Genomic DNA, 25,655 nt, shown 5'->3' with positions numbered 1-25,655 from the left:
TAAAGACCATTTCAGCACTTCCATTCTGTTTGTCTCCAAGGCTTCACCTTAGGTAAGAACTTTTCACCCTCAGTCACCTCTCAGGGGCCCTGACTTTTTACAGCTGAAGGTCCATCTTGTCTAAGATGGACAGTGTTACCTAGCAGTATGCGTACTCTAGCAACATGAACGGCATCAAGAGCAACAGAGAATTGTACCAGCAATACACGGCCTCGGCCCCCAGGCTGCTGGCCCGCATCTCCAAACTGCTCATCCTTTGCCGGAACTCAGGCATTTCTGTACCCAAGGGCGTTAGGAACATCTTTGAGTTTACTTGGGAAGAACTTACTGCCGACCCCATGGTGCCTACTGCGTCCGACATCCTGGGCCTGGAGATCAGCTTTGGACCCCCACCCGTGGTGCTTATGGAACCAACCTACACGCAGGCCCCTGTCCAGAAGAAGGCGCCACCACTGGTACTACCACCACCGTTGCTGCCCGCACCCACTGGGCCTGCCAGGTTAACCCGCTCTCCCACCCATGGCCGGGAAGCCCTGCACAAGTTCCAGCGGCGGTCCATCCACCTGCTCACAGAGCTGCTCACCCTGAAGATGAAGGCCATGATGGAGTCTGCGTCTGGTAAGCCTGGCTCGCTGGATTCTTCTCCATTTTATCTGAGCCAGGAAGGATCTGCCCAGACTGATGTGTGTGTGGCCACCACAGCCACCACAGCCAGATTTATAAGGGTAAACTGGGGATAGGTGGCGGCCATGGGTCTGCTATAGGGATTGAACCGTGTCTCATACCTCCCCTCAACAGTCATCCTCTCACCCTAATCTCTTCTCCACTTTTTCCTCCCATTCCCCCAGTGTTACGGAGCTCAGACTGGAAAGTAGGCTGCGGAGAACAGTGTGAGGCTAGAGGCACTGCAGGGTGGATTTTATGGAAATGAACCAGAGGTAGAGAGAGGCCGTACCAAGGAAAAGGGGGTGAATTGAGAGGGCTGATGGTGTTTAGCAAGACCATCCATGGTAAGGGTGTAACCCTAAGATCAAGGAAGGAAGAGAGAGCCATATCAGTAATTGAGCCTTCTAGATGCTTCTAGGACCTTCTAAATGTTATTTTAAATACTAACGGCACCAGGACCCTGGCCTGTGGGTAGGAAGAGAGAAGGGTAAGGGAATAGAGAGCAAAATGCCACCTGACAGGTCTTGGGAGATTGAAACCCTTCCATTAAGGAGACCCTTCCATTAAAAGACCCTCATCCTTGCTTACCCTAGGAGTAGATCTTCCCTCTACCCTTATTTCCTGGGCCACTTACAGAGACCCTTTCCTGGAAGCATTAGCCCTGTGCTGGGAGGAAACTGAGTTGCTTCGATGACTCCTTTAGTAGGTTCCAATCATCTGGACGTCACAAGGCGTTTCATGGAGGCCAGCCTGCTCCTCCACCTCAAAGCCAAGGAGACAGCTTTTGACTACCTGATCAGCACCATCGGGAAAAGTAGCTCTGGTGTCGGCTCAATATGGAAAGGTGGGTACCCGGGCTTCCGCCCTTTGGTGGAAGTTTGAAAAGTGCCAGTAAGAATGCAATAGAAAGGTCAAATCCCCAGTTTAAACATTTGACATCTCCAAGAGTGGAGGTGGAGTCTCAAACAGAGAGATTCTGGAGCAACAGAGATTCTCAAATGCTGCAGGTGAGCATAGATATTGGTGCAGTTCCCATGGAGAGCAGTGTGATGGTATCTGCAAGGTGGGAGATACTTGAGCATCTGACGACCTGGCAATTTCTCTCCTAGTTCATTCCCTAGAGCTGTGCTTTTCGAACTATGTGTGGTAAAGGACCAGTTTGTAAAACTGCCAATCTCTATCTCTCGTGGGTTGACCTTTTCAAAAATGTGATGTCACAGCAACATCAAAGTGCCACAGAGTTTTCTAAATGTTTACTCTTAGTTTTTGTGCTCATCAAGTCATGGCCTGGTGTGGATTCCTGACAGTCCACTCGCCACACCTGACAGTTACACTTGGCACACGCATGTGAGAAGTTGTACCAGAATGTTTGTTGGAGAACCATTTAGAATGGCAAGAGAAAATAAAATTGAAAACAACATAAATGTCCATCAACAGGAGAAAAGCAAGGTATAGTCTATTTAGAACGTGGAGCATAGTGAGAAGTAAAAATCAAGCGCTTGTATGGCATAGGGACTATAGTCAATAATACTATAGTGACATGTGTCAGATGTGAAAGAGGTGACAGATGGCGACCACACTTAATATGAGGAGCACTTTGTAATGTACCTAAATGTTGAGTTACTCTATTGCATACCTGAAAGTAATATAATACTGTTTGTCAACTATACCTTAATTAAAACGAAAAAAGTAATAAAACAATACAAAATGAAACAAGCATTAAAACACATACATCAAGGGGCGCCTGGGTGGCTCAGTTGGTTAAAAGTCCGACTTCGGCTCAGGTCATGATCTCACGGTCTGTGGTTCAAGCCCCACGTCGGGCTCTGTGCTGACAGCTAGCTCAGAACCTGGAGCCTGTTTCAGATTCTGTGTCTCCCTCTCCTTCTGGCCCTGCCCTGCTCATGCTCTCTCTCTCTCTCTCTCAGAAGTAAATAAAACATTAAAAAAAACACATACATCTGGGGCGCCTGGGTGGCTTAGTCGGTTAATTGTCCGACTTTCGCTTAGGTCATGATCTTGCGGTTCGTGGGTTCGAGCCCTGCATCGGTCTCTGTGCTGACTGCCAGCTCAGAGCCTGGAGCCTGTTTCAGAGTCTGTATCTCCCTCTCTCTCTGACCCTCCCCTGCTCACGCTGTCTCTCTCTCTCCTAGAAATAAATAAAAATATTAAAAAAAACACACACACATACATCAATACAGATAAATCTGAAAAAACCAAAACAGTGTTAAGTAAATAGCAGAAAGCAAGTTTGAGAAGGATACATTTGGTGTGATACTATTTAAATAAAATTTAAAAGAGCACAAGCAGGATTGCATTGGGTATAGAATAAAAGCATGAAGGGGAATTCTGACACGAAGTCGGAGGAAGTGAGCTCTGGAGAGGGATGAAGGGGTGTAGGATGCGGAAGACACAGTGAATCCATTGTATCTAATGTATCTCTTAACCATGGTGGATATACAGGTACAAAAGACCCTCGTGCTGACCCGCAAGGAGTGAAAATTCTGCATGTAACTTTTGACTCCCTCAAAACTTAACTCCTGATAGCCTACTGTTGAACAAAAGCCTTACTGTTAATGTAAACAGTTAACACATACTTTGTGTGTTATATGTATTATATACTGTATTCTTACAATAAATAAGCAAGCAGAAAGAAAATTTGTTAAGAAAATCCTAAGGAAGAGAAAATACATTCACAGTACTGTCCTGTAGTTGTTGAAAGAAATTCACAGATCAGTGGACCCGCACAGTTCAAAGCTGTGTTGTTCAGAGGTCACCTGTGTGCATTTTGGATGCCTGAAAGTCATCCTGCCCGTTAGGGCATTTTGTAGGGAAGCGTAAACAATTTCTGTCTCCTAACCATTGACCCTCACCTGTAAGATCCATCCCTACTTAGCATCTCTCCCTGTCCACTGGACAAAGGCTCGCCTTGGAGGTCAGGGCTTAAACATCTAATGATGTACGTGTACCGTACAAATAGATGGCATGATAAAATTGCCAGCCTTGCAGGGAAAATGTGGGATTTCATGAGGTCAGTGGAAGTGATGTTGGGAAGCCGCTCAGTCCCCATGAGAAGCCACTGATGGTGGCACAATGGGGCAAAACTAATCAGCTACTGGAGACAGGAGATCATCTGGGCAGTGACTCCTTGGAGAAAAGATGATTTGTCAATTAAAAATAAAAACTGACAAAGCCCTTGGGTATTTTTGCAAAGACAAACAGGAAGGTACTCATGTTTTATTACTATCATACAGCCATTCAGGAAAAAAGAAAATCACCCCACCACAGTCATTTTTTATTGCTTATGAGAATTAGCATGTGCTCACAAAATCAACAAATTTTTGTTAAATACAAAGGTAAAAAAAGTTATTTTGATAAATTTTGGGGTTTTTTTGAGCCTCAATCCAAGTATGCTTTATTTTTTCTTTTCTTAAATTTTATGAAGTTTTAAATTTTAATTCCAGCATAATCAACACACAGTGTTATACTAGTTTCAAGTGTACAATATAGTGAGCCAACAATTCTCTGCGTTGCTCAGTGCTCTTCATGATAAGTGTACGCTTAATCCCCGTCGCTTATTTCATCGCTCCCCCAGTAACCTCCCCTCCAGTAACCACCAGTGTGTTCTCTGTATTTAAGAGTCTGTTTCTTGGTCTGTCTGTCTGTCTCTCTTTTCCCTCTGCTTATTTGTTTTATTTCCAAAATCCCACATATGAGAGAAATCATTTGGTATTTGTCTTTCTCTGACTTATTCCACTTAGCATAATACTCTCTAGCTCCATCCATGTCACTATAAATGGGAAGATATCATTCTTTTTTATGGATGAATAATATTTTATTGTATGTATACACACCACGTCTTCTTTCTCCATTCTTCTGTTGATGGACACTAGGGCTGCTTCTGTAATTTGGTTATTTTAAGTAATATTGCAGTAAACATCGGAGCACATATATCCTTTTGAATTAGTGTTTTTGTATTCTTTGGGTAAATACCAGTAGTGTGATTACTGGGTCATATAATAATTCTATTTAGTTCTTGGAGGAGCCTACATTCTGTTTTCCACAGTGACTGCACCAGTTTGCATTCCCAGCAACAGTGCACAAGTGTTCCTTTTTCTCCGCATTCTCACCAATGCTTGTTGTTTTGGTTTTGATTTCAGCCATTCTGACAGGTGTGAGGTGGTATCTCATTGTGGTTCATTTCCCTGATGAGTGATGTTGAGCATTTTTTCATGTGTCTCTTGACCATCTGGTTGTCTTTGGAGAAATGTCTGTTCATGTCTTCTGCCCATTTTTAAGTTGGATTATTTATGTTTTGGGTATTGAGTTTGTTTTCCTTTTCTAAAATAAAATTCCAGTTGGACTCCCCCTCCCCCACCCCCACACTGTTTGCTGTGACCTGGTCTTTGTTTTATGGGAATTTACTCTGTGCCCATGCTGTTCAGGATCAGCTGTGCCGTGATAACACTGGCCTGCTAACTATGCTGTAACTATTTACACAGATAGTGTATACACAGATACAGCTCACATGGAGTCCTGCACCTTGCATTCCGTGTGGAGCTTAGAGATCCATCTCATTTGTGCAGGACACTGCCTACTGGTCTGTTGCATGGGTATGAAAGTCCCACGTGGCCCAGCCGCCCACCCTCAGACCTACCCATGGTGCTCTCCTGCCTGATGTAGTGTTCCCTTACCTTGAAAAGGAAATGGTTGTCACCATTAGCATTCCACCCCATAAGGTGTTTGAGCATTCTTGCAGGATGACAGACTTTCCCCGTGATACAGTGACTTCCTANCCAACAAAAGATAAATGAAGGACTGATCTGTTCCTTCTGGAAAAGCATTAATCCTAGAAGGACTTGAGTTAGCTCTTACAGGGCATTAAAAAGAAGATGCAAATGCTATTGACTTATTTTGAATGACTTTTGCTTTTCTGGACCATCTTATTGCATGAGGTAGACCAAAGCTGTAACTGGGTCTGGAGCAGTCTTCCCGTAAAGCTACTGCCAGAATATACCCCTTGCTTAAGGTAGCATTTCCTTAGTGATTAGCCTCCTTCCTGCCTTTCTCCTGCAAGTTCATACTGGTCTTGCCTTGTCATGGAAGAAAACTAGACTCTGCTCCTTGATTTTCAGTTGTTGGCAACATTACTAAGTAAAACACATACAAAAAAAGAAAACAAATAATCTTGCCATCCTTACGTAAGACCTATTTTCCATTTTTGCAGTCTCCTTTTTGTGCTTCCACCTGTCTCTCCCTGTCTCTGTCTCTCTATCTCTCTCTCTCTCCATATATGTTTATATATTATGTTAAGTATATAACTACATAAACAATAGTATAATTTTCCTGTTTCTCAGTTTCCTTAAGTGAGACACAAATGTTTGCCAACGTAGCTATTTACTTTAATAATTGTTGTTTTAATTGGTTATAGACTTATATTCATTTTCTATTATTAACCAAATGCTTAGGTTTTCAGGTTTCCTACTATTAGTATAATACGCATTGCAACATGCAACTTCAGTTTCTATTGGTTAAGAGTGATAAAAGATTGATTAAGAGGGATAACTGGGGCAGAAAGTTTCAATATGTGTACAGCTCTTGCTGAAGACTGTTTCCAAGATGTATTTTGTCTATACCAGCATGGTTGACTGGTTTTATCCCATCTTTACCAGTATTGGCTGTTGTCAGTTCATTTCTGCTCATTTAGAAGTTACTGAAAGCTGTCCTGATCTTAACTTTTGCATCACTAGTAAAGTTTATTATTTGCATGTGTGGGATCTCTGGTTATATATAGTCTTTATCTGTTTAGATCAGGTCTGCCATTTTCTTTATGAATTTGAATGAACCATGATAAATCACTTAACATTTCCAAACAATTTCATGCCTAACCAGTGAAATGACCATATTTGGGGGATGAGTGAGCCAATGATTTCATGAGGTTTATTTAAGTATGATCAAGATTTTCTACCGGTGTTGGGGGTACTAAATTTTGATTCTCAAGTGGTCAGATAGCAAATGATTCTACATGAAACAGTGTGATTCTGAAAGAGACTGATTCCCTGGATACGGGGAATCAGTGTTTATTCCCTCCACCTAGTGTCGCACTTATACCTGCATTTGCCCTCACAGTAATACTGTCACCTTTTGTGCTTGCTGCTCTTTGCTCCTTGTGCTGGTGTCATTTCTCCCTTGAGGGATATTGTAGTGGGGTGAGGGGTACTGTCAGAAAGGAATCTGAAAGATTCCCCTTAATTAGTCTGAGCCTGTTCATGCATTAAATATTCTTTTTCTTCCAAGTTCTGGTTGTTTTGTAACAACCAGGGCACTTTAGACTATCTACTCCACCATACTGCAAGAACAAAAAATCTAATATTAAATTTTTGGTTAAAATACAAAAACTGAGAAAAGAGTTCCTCCATCTTCCACTCCAGATTCCTCCATGAGCACTCCAACTGTGGGCGTGAACTCACCTTACCAGCTTGTCTACGAGTCCTCTACTGGCTGTCTGAGCTTTTCCCTCTCAACTGGAAGAGAAGTCAAGAAGAAAACAGGTAATAAAAGATCCCAGCAAGAGCTCTTAGCCGATCTTTGGAGGTGGGGGTGGGGCTGGGGAAGGGGTTAGAGGGTTCCCAGTATAGGTTGATGAGATGGTTTGATTTAGTTTTCTGATAGGAGGGATACGTGGCTGTCCTGGCTGTTGGCAGAAGCTATTGACACGGATTCTTTCCCATAAAAGTTGACACATCTCAACCCAGTCACTCCACAGTGCAGTCTCATCATTTGATTGTTTTTACATGCCCTCTGTTCCTGGTGATGTGGATCCCTTCACACAGGGCAACATCCCCATCAAGCCTACATCTTCCACCACCCTCAGTATCCCAAACTCACTCCCTCTACTCAAGAGAGAGATCTGTGTTGCTCCTACTCACACAGCAAGTGGGGGAACTAGTAACTGAAGGGAAGTATTTGGATACCAGACCTAACAGAATGTCCCAAAGTGGGCCAGTTCATGCAGGAAGAAGAGAAAGGTATAGAGGGACCTGCTATTCCACCGAGGAAGACACACAACAGAAAGAAAGACTTATGGGAAAGAACAGGTGGCAGTAGACCAGACAGTATAGCAGCAGCTGTACAGCCAGAAACCCAGAGAAATAAGTTGGGGATGGAGATGGCAGGGCAAAGTCTCATGGAATTTCCTGTTGCCTTCCCCCCAACCAGCTGTGATGGCAGATGGTAGAATCGGGTAGGCAAGGGAGGACTGTATTTGCAAAGAAGTAGGTGGTAGAAGGATCGGCATCAGGTGGGAATGCTCAAAGATTGTCCAATTGATTCCCACAGACACTGAAGTAAGGCTGCAATTTGAGAAGTTTGAATTTTATTTCTGACCCTGCCTCTCGCTGGCTGTGTGATTTGCCTTCCTCCAGGCCTCATTCTCCATATCAAGCTCCTCCTGTATCTTTTCAGTGAACAAATGTTTAGTGAACAATCGCTAGTTATCGTTCACTGTTCTAAATCCTAGGGGTATACATGTGAACGTGAAGACAAAGAATACCTTCCCCAATGGAGCTGACGTCTTCAGCTTCCTTGTTTGCAGTAGATCCAGCTGCCCCCCCTCACTTCCCAAGTTCCTTTACCTCTGTTGATGTGCTTTCTCTCACTGTGGTTCAATAACCCACAGCATCACTTCCAGCATCCCACTTTAGGTGCTCCTGGTTTTATTATATTCACTCCTGAGCCGGCCCTATATCAACACAATCCTTTTGAGAGAAGACAAAGTATCTTCAAGATACACTGTGATTTCATGATTTTTCTTCCTAATGATCTTGCAGGCGATGCCTTCTATTGGCTTCTTTGTCTTTCTGACTGTTTTCCTCTGCTACCCCACCAAAATGGGATTTGTTATGATGTGCATCATTCTGACTAGATGTATGTTCATGGTGCTGCATTTCTGATAGGTCCTTGATGTATTTAGAAATTTGTCTCACACATGCATGCCAGAATGAATGATTAACTTTCCCTAATAGTTTATAATTAACCATGTGACCTATCTTGCCCAGGAATGTCCCAATTTTTGCTTATTGTTCTGACGTAACAGTTAATAATGCCCACTTTCACTCAAAAACCTTTCCCAGTTTGGATATATTGTAGAGTTATTCCAGTTTTGGGCCACTTTGAATTTTCCTTCTGCTATCTGTTCATGCACATGTGCTATCACATCTTACCAACTGCTCCCTTTGCAGTTCTGGGGCCAGGCAGACTTGGAGTAGGCAGGCTTCAGGAGTTGAGTCTACTCCCTGAGGGGACAGCAGCTATTTCTGGAAAGTAGCCCAGCCTTACAGAAGGAGAACTGAGAGAAGTTTGTCAACAATGGTTCCTGGTTGTAGTGAGAGGCTATCACCCTCAAAGACCCAAGGCAACTAGGGCCAAGCCAGACAGGAATAGTCAGACTAGAAGATGTTCCAGGAGGCCAGCCAGCTACTATATGGGACTCAGGGCCAAGAAGGGACCAGGAACCACTCATACAGGCAGATACCAGAGATGGTACCCAAGTATCAGCCAGAAACCTGAAGGCTTGGCTGACAGTGAGGAAGACTTCATTCTGAGGCACTCAGGACTCCTCTGGAACCTGAGCTTGAAACTCACTTTCATTTTTGAAACCAGGATGAGAAGCTGAGCCTACCTGTATTAAGGGAGGGCATGTGTTTCCAGTTGTATGGTAGCAGAGGCTCAGACACATGTGGACCTGAAATGATGCCTCCGGACTTTTAGTCATGGAGGGCCACTGCCACAAGTTCATGTCACCATATCCTTATACCACCTAAAACCTGCTACAGGGGGACAACTGTGAAAATAAGTGCAATAAGCACAAAACATGGCCACCCAGATTTGAGCAGGCAGAAGAAAGAATAAGCAAATGTGAAGGTAGAAGAATTGAAATTTATTGAATCTGTAGAATAGAAAGAAAAGATTTTTTAAAAATAAATGGAGCCTAAGGGACCTGTGGGGTGTCATCCAGGAGAATAACATGCACATTGTGGAAGCGGCCGAAGGAGAAGAAAGAAAGAGGAAAGGGATAGCAAGAATATTTGAGGAAATGATGGCTTGAAAAGTCCCAAATCTGATGAAAGACATGAGTATAAACACCAGAGAAGTTTGACAGACTCCAAGTAACATGACTCAAAGAAACCCCCACCAAGATACATTATAATCAGACTTTCAAAAGACAATAACCAAGAATCTGGAAAGCAGCAAGAGAAAAGCAAATCACTACATATAAGGAATTCTCAATAAGATTATCAGCAGATTTCTCATCAGAAACTTTGGAGGCCACAAGGCACTAGGGCTGTATATTCAGAGTGCTAAAAGAAAAAAGAAAAAAGAAAAAAACCAAAATCCTAAATTCAGCTAAACTGTCCTTCAAATTGAGAGAGATATTAAAACATTTTAACATTCCCAGATTGACACAACCCAAGGGAGTTCATGACCACTAGATCTACCCTTCAAGAAAGACTGAAGGGAGTCCTGCAAGGTGAAATGAAAGGTCACTAGGCACCTTAAAGCTGTATGGAGAATAAGGATCTCAATAAAAGCAAATATACGAACAGTTATAAAAGTTAGTATTATTGTAACTGGGTTGTAACTGTATTTTTTGTTTTTTACATGATTTATTTATTTAATTTTTAAGTGTTTTTCTTTTATCTTTGAGAGAGACAGAGACAGACAGGCAGAGTGCAAGTAAGGGAGGGGCAGAGAGAGAGCGAGACACAGAATCCGAAGCAGGCTCCAGGCTCCGAGCTGTCAGCACAGAGCCCAATGCGGGGCTCACACTGACAAACCGCGAGATCACGACCTGAGCGGAGTTGGATGCTACACCGACTAAGCCACCCAGGCGCCCCTGCTTTTTAAGTGATTTGAAAGACTAATCACATATTTAAAGAAAAAAATTATTAGTTTCAAAGCTAGTATTACTGTAACTTTGGGAACTACAAATCTTGTTTTCTATGTAATTTAAAATACTAATAAATTTAAAAGAATTGTTAGTTTATATTTTGGTGCACATAATATATAAAGATGTAATCTTGTAGGGGCACCTGTGTGGCTCAGTCAGTTAAGTGTCCAACTTTGGCTCAGGTAATGATCTCATGATCCATGAGTTCAAGCCCTGTGTCAGGGTCTGTGCTGCCAGCTCAGAGTCTGGAACCTGCTTCAGATTCTGTGTTTCCCTCTCTCTCTTCCCCGCTCCTGCTCACACTGTCTCTCTCTCTCTCCCTCTTAAAAATAAATAAACATTAAAAAAATTATAAAGATGTAATCTTATGACAGCTGAAAGAGGTGGGGATGAAGCTGTAAAGGAGAGTTTTGTAAGTTAATGAAGTTAAGCTGGTAAACATTCAAATTAGAGTGTTAGAACTTTAGGATGTTAAATGTAATCCGCATTGTTTCCCCCATTGTAAGTAGGAAGAAAATAGCTATAGAATATACAAAAAAGCAAATGAGAAAGGAATTTAAACATCTATGACAATCAACACAGAACAGTATTGTAGGACCTGAGAGACAAAAGCCATAAGGCATTTAGTAAACAAAAAGTATAGTCACAGAAGTCCCTTGTCAATAATTATTTTAAATGTGAATGGAATCACAATCAAAAGACAGAGATTGGCAGAATGGATAAGAACACGTGATGCAATGATGTACTATCTATAAGAGATTCACTTGAGATCCAATGACACAAACAGGTTGAAAATGAAAGGATGGAGAAAAGATATTCTATGCAAATATTAACCAAAGAGAGCAGGGGTAGCAATACTAGTATCAGACAAAATAGATTTTAAATCAAAAAGATTACAAGAGGGGTGCCTAGGTGGCTCAGTCGGTTGACCATCCAACTCTTGATTTTGGCTCAGGTTATGATCTCACATTGTTGAGATCAAACCCTGCATAGAGCGTTGGACATGGAGCCTGCTTGAGATTCTCTCTCTCCCTTTCCCCTACCCCTGCTTGTGCATACATATTCTCTCTCTCTCTCTCTCTCTCACACACACACACACACGGTTATAAAAGAAAAAAGACACTGGTATTAATAAAAGTTTCAATACAGCAAGAAGATGTAATAATTATAAATGTTTATGCACTTAATGATAGACCATAAAAATATCTGATGCAAATATATATATATATATAGCTGAAGCAAAAACTGACAGTTTAAAGATAGTTCTACAATAGTGTTTGAAAATTTCAATACTCTACTCACAATAATGGAAAAACAACTAGGCAGAAGATAAGTAAGGAAATAGAGGACTTAACACAATAAACCAATTAGAGCACAAACAACAAAACAATATACATTCTTTTCAAGTGCCCATGGAATAGGCCATATATTAGGCCACAGATTAAGCCTCAATCAATTAAAAAGGATATACAAAGTATCTTTTCTGACCACAGTCAGATGAAGTTAGAAATCAATATCAGAAGGAAAACTAGAAAAAAACACAAAATTGTGGAAAGTAAATAACACATTCTTAGACAATCAACAGATTAAAAAAGAAATTGCAAGAGAAATTAGAAAATACTTAGAGATGAATGAAATTTAGAACATAATATACCAAAACTTACAGGATGCAGCAGAAGTAATACTAAGGGAGTAATTTAGTTTTAAGTGCTTATGTTAAAAGATAGGAAAGACATCAAATAACCTAACTTTCCAAGTTAAGGACCTAGAAAAAGAAGAAGGAACTAACACCAAAGCTAGACAAGGAAAAAAATAAAGATTAGAACAGAGAAAAATGAGATAGAGAATTTAAAAAATAGAGAACGTCATGAAACCAAAAGTTGATTCTTTGAAAAGATGAACGTAACTGACAAATTTTTAGCTAGAACAACTAAGAGGGAAGACTCAAAATACTAAATGAATTGAAAGTGGGTACTCTACCACTGATTCTACAAAATAATAATTCTACAAAAAAAAGGATTATGTGAGAGTACAGTCAACAGTCATACACCAACAATTTAAATAACTTTCATGGGATGGATAGATTCCTAGAAACACAAAACCTACCAAGGCTAAATCAGGGAGAAGAAGAAAATGTAGATAGATTTATAAATACTGGAGATTAAATCAGTAATCAAAAACCTACCAACAAAGAAAAGCCCTAGACCTGATGGCTTCAGTGGTGAACTCCACCAAACACTTAAAGAACAAATTACAATCATTCTTCATTCTTAAAGTTTAACAACAATGACAAAAACAATAAGAAGGAACACTTCTCAACTAGTCAGGCCAGTATCACCCTGATACCAGAACCAGATAAGGACACTACAACAAAAGAAAACTACAGACAATATCCTTCATGAACATTGATGCAAAAATCCTCAACAAAATACTAACAAACAGAATTCAATAGCACATTAGGGATTATACAACATGGCACCAAGAAAGATTTATTCTTGGAATGCAAACATGGTTCAACACAAAAAAAATCACAGAATGAAGGGGAGAAAACCACATGATCATCTTAGTGCAGAAAAAGTATTTGACAATTCAGCATCCTTTCATGATTAAAAAACACTCAACAAACTCAGAATAGAAGCAAATTACCTTCACATGGTAAAAGTCATATGTGAAAAACATATAACAAGCATCATACTCAATGAAAGATGGAAAGCTTTTCTTCTAAGATCAGGAATGAGGCAAAGGTACCCAAGTTCACCCCTTCTATTCAACATAGAAATGGAAGTTCTAACCAAAGCAAGATTGATAAGAAAAGGAATAAAAGACATTCAAATTGGAAGGCAAGAATTAAAATTATCTGTTTGCAGATAATATGACCTTATATACAGAAAACCATAAAGATTACACACACAAACAAAACTGTTAGACTAAATCAGAGGCAGGGTACAACAACACACAAAAACCAGTTTATTTCTACACACAAACAACACTCTGAAAAGGAAATTACAAAAACAATTCCGTTTACAATACCAGAAAAAAAGAGAAAATACTTAGGAATTAACTTAAGCAAGGAAATGCAAGTCTTGTACAATGAATGAAAACTACAAAGCATTGCTGAAAGTAATTAAAGAAGAGGAAATAACAACAAAAAGACACAAATAAATGGAAACATCCAATGTTTATGGGTTGGAAGAGTTAAAATTGTTAAAATGCTGATAGTATCCAGAATGATGTACAGATCCATTGCAATCCCCATCAAAATCCCAGTGATATTTTTTGCAGAAATAGAAAAACTCATCTTAAAATTCATATGGAATCTCAAGAGACCTCCAAATAACCAAAGCAATCTTGAAAAAGTTGGAGGACTCACATTTCCTGATTTTATAACTTACTACAAAGATACAGTAATCAAAACACTGTGGTATTAGCATAAAGACAGACATAAAGGCCAACCGAATAGAATAGAGACCCCAGAAATAAATCTTCATGTACATGGTCAAACAATTTTTGACAAGGGTGCCAAGATCATTCAATGGGGCCTTCCATCTTTTTAACGAATGGCATTGGGAAAACTGGATTTCTACATGCAAATCCAGTTAGAGTTAGATCATTATCTAATACCATACAAAAAAATAACTCAGAATGGATCAAGGAACTAAATGTAAAACCTAAAACAAGAAAATTCTTAGAAGAAAACATAGGACTAGAGCTTCATGACACCGGGTTTGGCAGTGATTCTTGGATATGATACCAAAGGCACAGGCAACAAAAGGAAAAGTAGACAAATTGAACATCATGAAAATTTTTAAATTTTTGCATCAAAAGACAATATCCACAGGCAGCTCACAGTATGGAAATATTTGCAAATTACATTTCTGATAATTATACTCCAGTCTATATAGAGAACTTATAAAACTCTATAACAAAAAAGACAACTTAACTCAAAAATGGGCACAGGACTTGAATGGACAGTTTTTCCAGGAAGATATATATAAATAGTCAACAAGCACATGAAAAAATGCTCAACATCACTAGTCAGAATAATGCAAATCAAAAACTACAGTGAGATATTCCCTCATCCCCAGTAGAATGTCTACCATAAACAAACAAAACACCAGAAAACAAGAGTTGGAGAGGATATGGAAATACTAGAACCCTTGTGCACTGCTGGCGGGAATGCAAAGTGGTGCAGCCACTATGGGAAACTGCATGGCAGTTCCTCAGTAAAAAGAGAATCACCATATAATCCAGTAATTCCACTTCTGGGTATGTACTCAAAACATTGAAAGCAGGATCTCAATGATGCACACATACGCGCGCGCGCGCACACACACACGTTCATAGTAGCAACAGCTAAAACATGGAAGCACCCCAAGTTTCCATCAGTGGATAAATGGATAAAGAAGATGTGGTCTCTACACACATGGGAATATTGCTCAGCCTTAAAAAGGAAGGAAATTCTGACACATGCTATAATATGGAAGAACCTTGAGGACATTATGCTAAGTGAAATAAGCTAGTCACAAAAGGACAAGTACTATGTGGCTCTACCAATATGAGGTACTTAGAGTAGTCAGACTCAGAAAGGCAGAAAGTAGAGGGATGTTTGCCCCAGGCTGGTGGGGGGGGGTAGAAAAAGGGGAGTTACTGTTTAATGGGTAAGAGCTTTAATTTACAAGACAGAAAAGAGTTTATAGAGGTGGGTGATAATGATGGCTGCACAACAGTGTGAATGTATTTAATACTGTACATGTAAAAATAGGATGGTAAATTTTTGTTATTTGTATTTTACCACAATATGTAAAAAAAAAAATGCAGTCAAACTCTGTTGATACACACTACCCTCTGCAGAAGGCCCAAGATTAGCCAATATCGGAGAAGTGTTGCAGCCAATTGATGGAACTGAGATTTTCTGTCTTTAATCAGAAATATCAAAAGGGAATGACTTGAGTATCCATGACAGCCACAAGCCCAGGCTGTCCTGGGGAAACAAGGCTGAGTATGTAACTCTGCAAATGCCTGTTCCTAACACATGCTTAGTTGACTCACAGAGCAATATCTCTGATTTATAGTGACCAGTCAGGGATTCCTGTCCCCAGGAAGCATGAATGATGCCCCCCAATTATTTTGACTGTCAGGAGAAGCTGTTCTCCTGCTCTCTCTGCCACCTCACCCCCACGTGAACATGACGTAGAAACCATTCTCTAGAACCCCTCTCTAACTTCTTCCTCTCCAGCCACAGGCAGATCAAAAGTCCTCGAAGACGTAACCATATCACCCCTCCAACAAGGACCCGGAAACTCTGCCTCTGACAGTATGGAGTTCAGTGACCCCTGCCCTGAGGCCCGAGAGAAGCTACAGGAGATGTGTCGCCTTATGTGAGCACCTGGGTAGTTAGGGGCAGATGCGAGCGTTGGGTATGGCTGCCAACTACCTGTGTGAACCTGAAGGGGAATTCACGGAAGTGTTTGAGCAGTGCCAGGAAGTGCCAGCTGCCCAGTGCCCCCAATGACAGTGACCAGTGATGGGGTGATGGCTGTCCCTCATGTCCCCAGGCTCTCCCCACTCACAGTCCTTTTCAGCCCTCACTATAACCTGATGAAGAAGAAGGGGTATGCCCATTTTGTGGATGAGGAAACCAGTAGCTCAAGGAGGTCGGTAAGCTATTGCCGGAGGTCCCACAATTTGGTGGACCTGACACCAGGTCATTGATCTCCACCTCCTCACCCTTTGCACAGCTTCTTATGCTTTTTAGGCTCTGTGCCTTCAATGTTTATTTCTTAACATCATTTGTTGGATGTTTTCCTACAACAGCAGCAGCAGCAGCAAAATTCTTCTCAGAGCAAACAAACATTGACATGGGTGATAAGTGATATCTGTGATTTTGGGTCCCACAGGTCCCAGTAAGTTAGTCTACATTTCTCCAAAGGCTCAGACCATGGGTCATAAAGGATTTAAAACCTAGCCCCATATAAGGCATATGCCTTGGGCTTCCATGGGCCATCACTGCAGCTACAGAATATGGGAGGAGGGGAGCCACCCAGTTTGCCCCTTACTGTAACATTCTGGATGGAAGCTCTTTCGTTGTAACCTCAGGAGTGGGGGATCAGCAGAGCCCCTGGCTCCCGCCCTCCATACTCCCCTTCTCTGTGGGTCCTCACCCCATGAGGAAATCAGGCAAGGAATAGTTTCAGAGGGATACCAGGGCCTTCCCAGTTCTTCCTAAAAGTACTGCCTTTGAGGGGGGGTGGTGACCACAGGTACTCTGGGGACAGAGAAATGGGATGAGAGTCTTGGGAGCTGGGCAGGGGTGTAGAGAGAGTGTCCCTGGTGAGTAAGAGCCAAGTGGCTAGAAGATATGTTGGTCTCCTTCCCTGCAGAGAAGCTGAAAGGGCCTCGTGGAAAGGGAGGAAATTCTCCTACCCCATGATCTTTCGCAACTACAGGGCAAAGATGCCCTCTCATCTAATGTCAGCCCCAAAAGGGGACGCTCAGACCCCTCACCCTCCAGGTGCTCAGACTTCCACTCCCACCCCTCACCAGCCTCCTGCCCACCAACATGCTCATATCAGCCAGCATTCTCAGGAGTGGAAGATATCCAAGAAGCCCATCAAGTTGCATTACACCTTCTGTGATGGGTCCTCCTTCGTGTAGTATCCTTTAATTTGCTGCTGCCCCCTCTCCCCAGCAACTCAGCCCCAGAAAATTTCTGGGCTTGAATAAGCCTGAGTATTTACTTTGGCTTTTCACCTGACAGGAGAAAACTGGTGACAAGTTCTCCAAGAAATTAAGTGTTTGTCCAGGTCAGAGAAGGCTCTCTTTAGAGGACGCCTGGGTGGGAAGCAGTGCATCAAGAAGTCACCTTGGAGGGGCACCTGGGTGGCTCAGTCAGTTGAGTGTCCAGGGCTCTTGATTTTGGCTCAGGTCATGACCTCATGGTTTGTGAGATGAGCCCTGTGTTGGGATTGAGCCCCTGCTTGGAATTCTCTCTCTGCCTCTCTCTTTCTCTGTCTCTAAAAAATAAATGAATAAGCTTAAAAAAAAAAGTCACCTTGCAACCCTGGTCCTGTCATCCACTCCCCAATAGGCAGTGAGGCTGGACCAGATGCCTAGCTCATTTGGCAGCAAAGCTGTGAAACCGGAGAGGGCAAAGCACTTATTCCAGGTTCTGTAGTCTGAGTTGGATGATATGTCAAAGAGAGGAGACACTAGCTAGACATTCCTGTCCCTTCTTTGTAGGAATGGATGGTGTGACTCACTTTAGTGTCACAAAAGGAATGTGGTGGCAAGGCCAGGCCTTGGTTCAGGGCTCCTTCACCTCTATTTAGGCACCAAAGAGGTACCCTCTTTCTGGCACCATTTTTATGCCTTCTAAGATTGTTTCCTCCAGCAGAGAGCAGGAGACAGGATGGAAGGGAGCCTCATTTAATAATAAAACCTCTAGGCACTCAGTGTCCCATACCTTTGGAGGAGAGGAAGCTCTCTGAACTCTCAGGCTGCCCAGCAACAGGCCCCCTCACTTCATTTGGCCTCCTCTCCAACTGAACTGGGAATTCAGAATTTAAGCACCCTGTCAAAGGAGTCCTATTGTTTCTCTGACCGTAAATGAGTCCATTCATCACACTCTGCTCAGCCTTGCTTCCAGTGAGCCCTGTCATATTGCACACAGCAGACTCCTCCCAGGGTAGCTGCTGCTTGCTGTGGGCCATGGGCTCTCCCTCCCCCCTTTCCTGATTCTTCACTGCCTTCAGTATGATCATCTCCTAGAGCTCCTGGTGAAGCTGTCTGTGAATTCTGTTGCTCTCAGCAAGACCAGAGTAGGTGGGCTAGGGCACAGTCTTCGTTCTCTCCCCTGTCCCAAAATCCTGAGGTTCCCATTGGTGAGACACCCACCCCCCCAAATCTGCAGGCCATGCTGCTGGCATGCTTGACTCATATGCCAAAAATAACCACATCCTGGCCATCAATGCATTTCCTCTTTGGGAGTCCCAAGAGGCTGGGTTCTAGGTCCACTTCTTCTTGGTGACCCTGCACAGGTCACTTCATCTCTCCGGGCCTCACTTCCCTTCATTTTAAGCTGAGGAAGTTGGACCCAGTGATCTTGTTGGAGAAATTCTGCGTTACAGCGTTCAAATGGCCAAAACTCTCGTGCAGCTGTTGGATGGATTCCTCAGAAGTAGAGAAAATGTTTGGAAGACGTTTTCTGGGCTCAGCAGTTAATTCCGGTCCCATGGTGATTGCTGGACAAAGCTCTCAGGTAGAAATGGCCCATATGCCCTTGGGGTGCCAGAGAGCTCTCAGCCCTGATTGGTTTCCTCTGTCAGCACCAGACCCAGAAACTGTCCCAGTATTCTTTTCACTTGGGTTTCATTCATTTCATTGTCAACACCTCCTGAATGTCTTCCCTCAGCTGCCCATTCTCCCCTGCCACACTTCCCTGGAAGCCTTTTTTCGTATGCACAGACAGACTCATCACATTAGAAACAGACCTTCACTGTGCTTTTAGGGGTTGGCAGAATGCTCAGAACCATGCTATGAGGTACATACATTTTTTTGATATGGTAAAATATACATAATATAAAATTTATCATTTTAACCATTTTAAAGTGTATCACTCAACAGCATTAACTACATTCACAATGCTGTACAGTCCTTACCACTGTCTAGTTTCAGGGTTTTTTCATCATCCTGAAAGCAAATGTGTCTGTTAAGCAGTCACTCCCCATTTCCCCTCCCCTGTAGTTCCTGGAAACCACTAATCTGCTTTTAGCCTCTATGCATTCGCCTGTTTCAGATATTCTGTGTAAGTAGGATCATGCAATATGTGGCCTTTTGATTCTGGCTTCTTTCACTTACATTAATGTTGTCGAGGTTCATTCACATTGTAATATACATCAGTGCCTTTTTTTACTGGGGTGAAATCCACATAACATAAAATATTTTAAATATGTACAACTTAGTGGCATTTAGTGTGTTTACAGTGCCGTGCCACCATCATCTCTATCAAGTTCCACAACCTTCTCATCGCCCCAAAAGAAAACTGCACACCCATTAAGCAGTCACTTTCTGTTTTCCCCTAACGTAGCCCTGCCAACCACCGATCTGTTTTTGGTTTCTTTTGATTTACCTGTTCTGGACACCTCATATTAATGGAATCCTACAACTTATGACCTTGTGTGTCTGGCTTTCACTTACCATAACGTTTTCAAGGTTCATACATATTATAGCATGTCTCAGAATTTCTCTTATAATATATATAATAATATATGTGCATAATATTCTGTTATATTGGAATAAGGATGTTCCACTATTTAAAAAATTTTTTATGTCTTTATTTTGAGAGAGTGATAGGGAGCGAGCAGGGGAGGGGCAGAGAGAGAGAGGGAGATACAGAATCTGAAGCAGGTTCCAGGCTCTGAGCTGTCAGCACAGAGCCTGACCCGGAGCTTGTACTCACAGACTGTGAGATCATGACTTGAGCTAAAGTTAGATGCTTAACTGACTGAGCCACCCAGGTGCCCCTATTCCACTTTTTGTCTAATCCATTCATTTGTTTATGGACATTAGGCTTTCCCCACCATTTGGTTACTATGAATAGTGCTACTATGAACATTCTTATAGCAGTTTTTGTTTGCACTCCTGTTTTCACTTATTTTGGGTCTATAACTGGGAGTAGAATTCTTGGGTTATATGGTAATACTATGTTTAACTTATTAAGGGAACTCCAAAACGTTTTCCACAGTGGCTACACTATTTTACATTCCCACCCACATGTAGGAGGATTCCCGGTTCTATACATTCTTGCCTACACTTGATACATTTCAATTTTTAAATTCCAGCCATTCTAGTGGATGTAAAGTAATAGCTCACTGTGGTATTGAATAGAATTTTTCTAATAACTAACAATTTTTCAAACATATTCATGTACCTTCTTTGTAGATCTTCCTGTAAAAATATGTATTCAAGTCTTTTGCCCATTTTTTGATTGTCCTTTACTTGCTGAATTGTTCTTTATATATTGTAGATACTAGATCCTGATCAGACATGATTTGCAGTTTTTCTTCCCCTAAACTGTGGGAAGTTTTTTCACTCTCAGTCTCTCTCTCTGATGTATGGAGGTTTTTAATTTTTATGAAGTTCAATTTTTCTTTTTTATTGTTTCTTGTGCTTTGGGTTTTATATCTAAGAAACCATTCCTGTGCCTATGCTGTCTTCTAAGAATTTAATAGTTGTGGCTCTTACATTTGGGTCCTTGTTCCATTTTGAGTTGACTGTTACATATGGTGTGAGATAAGGCTCCAACTCCATTCTCTCACATATGATTCTCAGTTGTCCCACCTTTATTTCTTGAGGAGACTATTCTTTCATTATTGAATGTTGTTGGCACCGTTGCTGAAGATCAGTTAACCATAGATGTATGAGTTTTATTTTTGGACTCTTAATTCTATTCCATTGATCTGTATGTCTTTTATTGTGCTAGTGCCACAGTGTTTTGATTATTGTAGATTTGTAATAATGTGTGAAAATCAGGAAGTTTGATCCTTCAACTTTGTTTTTTTTTAATATATATATATGTTTTGGTTATTTGGGGTCCAGTGCAAGTCCGTATGAAGTTTAAAATAAATTTTCCATTTTGCAAAAAATATTGATGAAATTTTGATATGGATTGCATTGAATCTGTAGATCACTGTGGGGCATATTGCCATGAATAGGATTAAGTTTTCCAATTCCNGCTGGGGCCCCTGGAAAAGCCATGCGCGTGGACACCGGGCGTCCGCGCTCCTGGCGGGCTGGAACTCTAGAGGGAAGGCAAAGAGCTAAAAACTGGGAAATTTGCCTGTGAGTTCGTGTTTCGGGTGACGAGCCATAGAGGGACCTGGTTTTCCTCACTCCAGCGGGTTCCGGCCCAGCGCACCTGACAGGAAAGCTCCTGCCCATGCTCGCCAGCCCGACCTNGCTGACAAAAACTGAGGACTGATGGATGTGGGGGGGAGGGGGATGGGCATGGAGGAGGGCACTTGTGGGGATGAGCACTGGTTGTTATGTGGAAACTAATTTGACAATAAACTATTTGTAAAAAAAATAAAAAAGTTTTCCAATTCCTAAATACTAGCCACAAATGATATAAAATGCTGTATGAGCCACTACATCAATAAGAAGGAAATGAACAAAAGGAAAAGATGCCATTTATAACAGTTATCAAAAAGAATATTTTGATAGGGATTACATTGAATAAATATATTGCTTTGGGTAGTATTGACATTTTAACAGTATTTAGTCTTCCAATCCATGAGCGTGGAATGTTTTTCCATTTCTTTGTGTCTTCTTTAATTTGTTTCATAAGCTTTCTATAGTTTTCACCATATAAATCTTTTACCTCTTTGGTTAGGTTTATTCCTAGGTATCTTATGGTTTTTGGTGCAATTGCAAATGGAATTGACTCCTTGATTACTCTTTCTGCTGCTTCATTATTAGTGTATACAAATCAACCAATTTCTGTACATTTATTTCATATACTGTGTCTTTGCTGAAATCACATATCAGTTCTAGCAGCTTTTTTGTTGAGTCTTTTGGGTTTTCCATTTAGAGTATCATGTCACTGCAAAGAGTAAAAGTTTAACAACTTCTTTTCCAATTTGTATGCCTTTTATTTCTTTTTGTTGTCTAATTGCTGAGGCTAGGACTTCCAGTACCCTGTTGAACAACAGTGATGAGAGTGGACATCCCTATTACGCTCCTGACCTTAGGGAGAAGGCTCTCAGTTTTTCCCCATTGAGAATGATATTAACTGTGGGTCTGTCATATATGGCCTTTATGATCTTGAAGTATGTTCCCTCTATCCCCATTTTTTTGAGGTTTTTTATCAAGAAAGGATGCTGTATTCTGTCCAATGCTTTTTTTGCCTCTATTGAGAGGATCATGTGGTTCTTATCCTTTCTTTTATTAGTGGTGTATCACGTTGACTAATTTGTGAATATTAAACAAGCCCTGCAGCCTGAGATAAATCCCACTTGATCATGGTGAATAGTTCTTTTAATGTAATGTGAATTCAATTTGCTAGTATCTTATTGAGGATTTTAATACCCAATTTCATTAAGAATATTGGCCTGTAATTCTCCTTTTTAGTGGGATCTTTGTCTCGTTTTGGAATCAAGGCAGTACTGGCTTCAGAGAATGAATCTGGAAACTTCCTTTCATTTCTTTTTTTAGAACATTTTTAGGAGAATAGGCATTACTTCTTCTTTAAATGTTTGGTAGAATTCCCCTGAGAAGCTATTTGGCCCAGGGCTCTTGTTTCTTGGAAGGTTTTTGATAACTGATTCAGTTTCTTTGCTGATTATGGGCCTGTTCAAATGTTCTATTTCTTCCTGTTTCAGCTTTGGTAGTGTGTGTGTTTCTAGGAATTTGTCCATTTCTTCCAAATTGTCCAGTTTGTTGGCATATAATTTTTCATAGTATTCTCCTATAATTGTTTGTATTTTTGTGGTGTTGGTTGTGATCTCTCCTCTTTAATTCATGATTTTATCTATTTGGCTTCTCTCTCTTTTCTTTTTGATAATCCTGGCTAGGTTTCCTTCAAAACAACAACAACAACAACAACAACAACAACAACAACTTTTCATTTCATTGATCTGTTCTACTGGGGTTTTTGGTTTCTAAATCTTATTTCTGCTCTAATCTTTATTGCCTCCTTTCTTCTGTCGGCTTTAGGCTTTGTTTGCTGCTCCTTGTCTAGTTCCTTTAAGTGTAAGGTTAGGATGTGTGTATTTGGGGCTTTTCTTGCATCTTGTGATAGGCCTGAATTGCAATGTATTGTCCTTTTAGGGCTGCCTTTGCTGCATCCCATAGGGTTTGGACTGTCATGATTTCATTTTCATTTGCATGCATGTATATTTAAAAATTTATTCTTTAATTTCGTGCTCAACCCTTTTTTGTTTAGTAGGGTGTTCTTTTACCTCCATGTTTGAGGGCTTTCTAAATTACTTCTTGTGGTTGATTTCAAGTTGTGATCTGAAAATATGCATGGTATGATCTTGATCTTTTTGTACCTGTTGAGGGCTGACGGTGACCCAGTCTGTAATCTATTCTGGAGAATGTTCCATGTGCATTCAAGAAGAATGTGTATTCTGTTGCTTTAGGATGAAATGTTCTGAATATATATCTTTTAAGTCCATCTGGTCCAATGTGTCATTCATAGTCATTGTTGCTGATTTTCTGCTTAAGATGATCTGTCCATTGCTGTAAGTGGGGTAGTAAAACCTCCTACTATTATGGCATTATTATCAATGAGTTTATATTTGTGATTAATTGATTTATGTATTTAGGTTCTTACAAGTTGGGAGCATAAATATTTACAATTGTTATATCTTCTTGATGGATAGACCTCTTTATTATATAACACCCTTCATAATCTCTTGTTATAGTCATTGTTTTAAAATCTAGTTTGTTGAAGTATGACTACCCCAGCTTTCTTTTGATGTCTGTTAGTATGATAGATGGTTCTCCATTCCCTCACCTTCAATCTGCAGGTTTCCTTAGATCTAAAATGAGTCTCTTGTGGGCAGCATATTGATGGATCTTGGTTTTTATCCATTTCGATGCCCTATGTCATTTTATTGGAGCATTTAGTCTATTTACATTCAGAGAAATTATTGAAAGATATGAATTTAGTGCCACTGTGTTACCTATAGAGTTAGTGTTTCTGGTGATGTTCTCTGGCCCTTGGTAATCTTTGTTGCTTTGGTCTTCTTTTTTCTTCCACTCAGAGAGTTCCCCCTTAAAATTTCTCACAGGAGTGGTTTAGTGATCACAAACTCCTTTAGTTTTTGTTTGTTTGGGAAACTCTTAAGCCAGCATTCTTCACAGAGCTAGAAGAAACACTTCTAAAATTTGTATGAAATCAGAAAAGACACCGAATAGCCAAAGTATTGTTGAAAAAAAAACCCAAAGCTGGAGGCATACAATTCTAGACTTCAAGCTATATTACAAAGCTGTAACCATCAAGACAGTATGGCACTGGCACAAAAACAGACGCAGAGATCAATGGAATAGAATAGAGAACCCAGAAATGGACCTACAAATATATGGTCATCTACAAATCTTTGACAAAGCAGGAAAGAATATCCAGTGAAAAAAGACCATCTCTTTAACAAATTGTGCTGGAAAAACTGGACAGGAACATGGAGAATGAAACTGGACCACTTTCTTCTACACAAAAATAAATTCAAAATGTATGAAAGACCTAAGTGTGAGACAGGAAACCATCAAAATCCTAGAGGAGAACACAGGCAGCAACCTCTTTGACCTTGACCATGGCAACTTTTTGCTAGACATATTTCCAGAGGCCAGGGAAATAAAAACAAAAATGAATTGTTGGGACGTCTTCAAGATAAAAAAGCTTCTGCACAGCAAAGGAAATAATCAATAAAACTAACAGGCAATGGACATAATGGGAGAAGATATTTGCAAATGACATATCAGATAAAGGACTAGTATCCAAAATCTATAATCAACTTTTCAAGCTAAACACCCTCCAAAACCCCAAAATAATCCAGTGAAGAAATGGGCAGAAGACATGAATAGATACTTTTCCAAAATGACATCCAGATGGCTAACAGACACATGAAAAGATGCTCAACAACACTCGTCATCAGGAAAATACAAGTCAAAACCAAAATGAGATACCACCTCACATCTGTCAAAATGGCTAAAATTAACAACTCAGGCAACAAGAGATGTTGGCAAAGATGCAGAGGAAAAGGAACCCTTATGCACTGCTGGTGGGAATGCAAACTGGTGTAGCCACCCTGAAAAATAGTATGGAAGCTCCTCAAAAAATTAAAAATAGAACTACCATACGACACAACAATTGCACTACTATTCCGGAATTTATCCAAAGGATACAAAAATTCTAATTTGAAGGGGCACATGCACCCCAATGTTTATAGCAGCATTATCAACATTAGCCAAATTATCAAAAGAGCCCAAGTGTCCATTGACTGATGAATGGATAAGGAAGATACACACACACACACACACA

At 40.8% G+C, this 25,655-nt stretch overlaps 1 protein-coding gene across 1 annotated transcript in view; it reads left to right on the top strand.

Moving 5' to 3' along the window:
• Positions 1-23: 23 nt before the first annotated feature.
• The window catches only part of LOC144237242 (uncharacterized protein C3orf20-like), a gene marked incomplete at its 3' end in the record, with an annotated part of 48,501 nt that continues 22,869 nt past the window's right edge, over positions 24-25,655 (top strand). Inside the window, exons 1-5 of the mRNA XM_077770911.1 lie at positions 24-618; positions 1,370-1,510; positions 7,098-7,217; positions 15,852-15,993; positions 16,996-17,268. Of these exons, the coding sequence (XP_077627037.1) occupies positions 165-618; positions 1,370-1,510; positions 7,098-7,217; positions 15,852-15,993; positions 16,996-17,268 (1,130 nt within the window). The remainder of the gene's footprint in view (positions 619-1,369; positions 1,511-7,097; positions 7,218-15,851; positions 15,994-16,995; positions 17,269-25,655) is intronic.

Source organism: Crocuta crocuta, unplaced genomic scaffold (assembly GCF_008692635.1).
Source record: "Crocuta crocuta isolate KB4526 unplaced genomic scaffold, BGI_CrCroc_1.0 scaffold1521, whole genome shotgun sequence".
NCBI lineage: Eukaryota > Metazoa > Chordata > Mammalia > Carnivora > Hyaenidae > Crocuta > Crocuta crocuta.
This window is presented reverse-complemented; position numbering and strand designations above follow the sequence as displayed.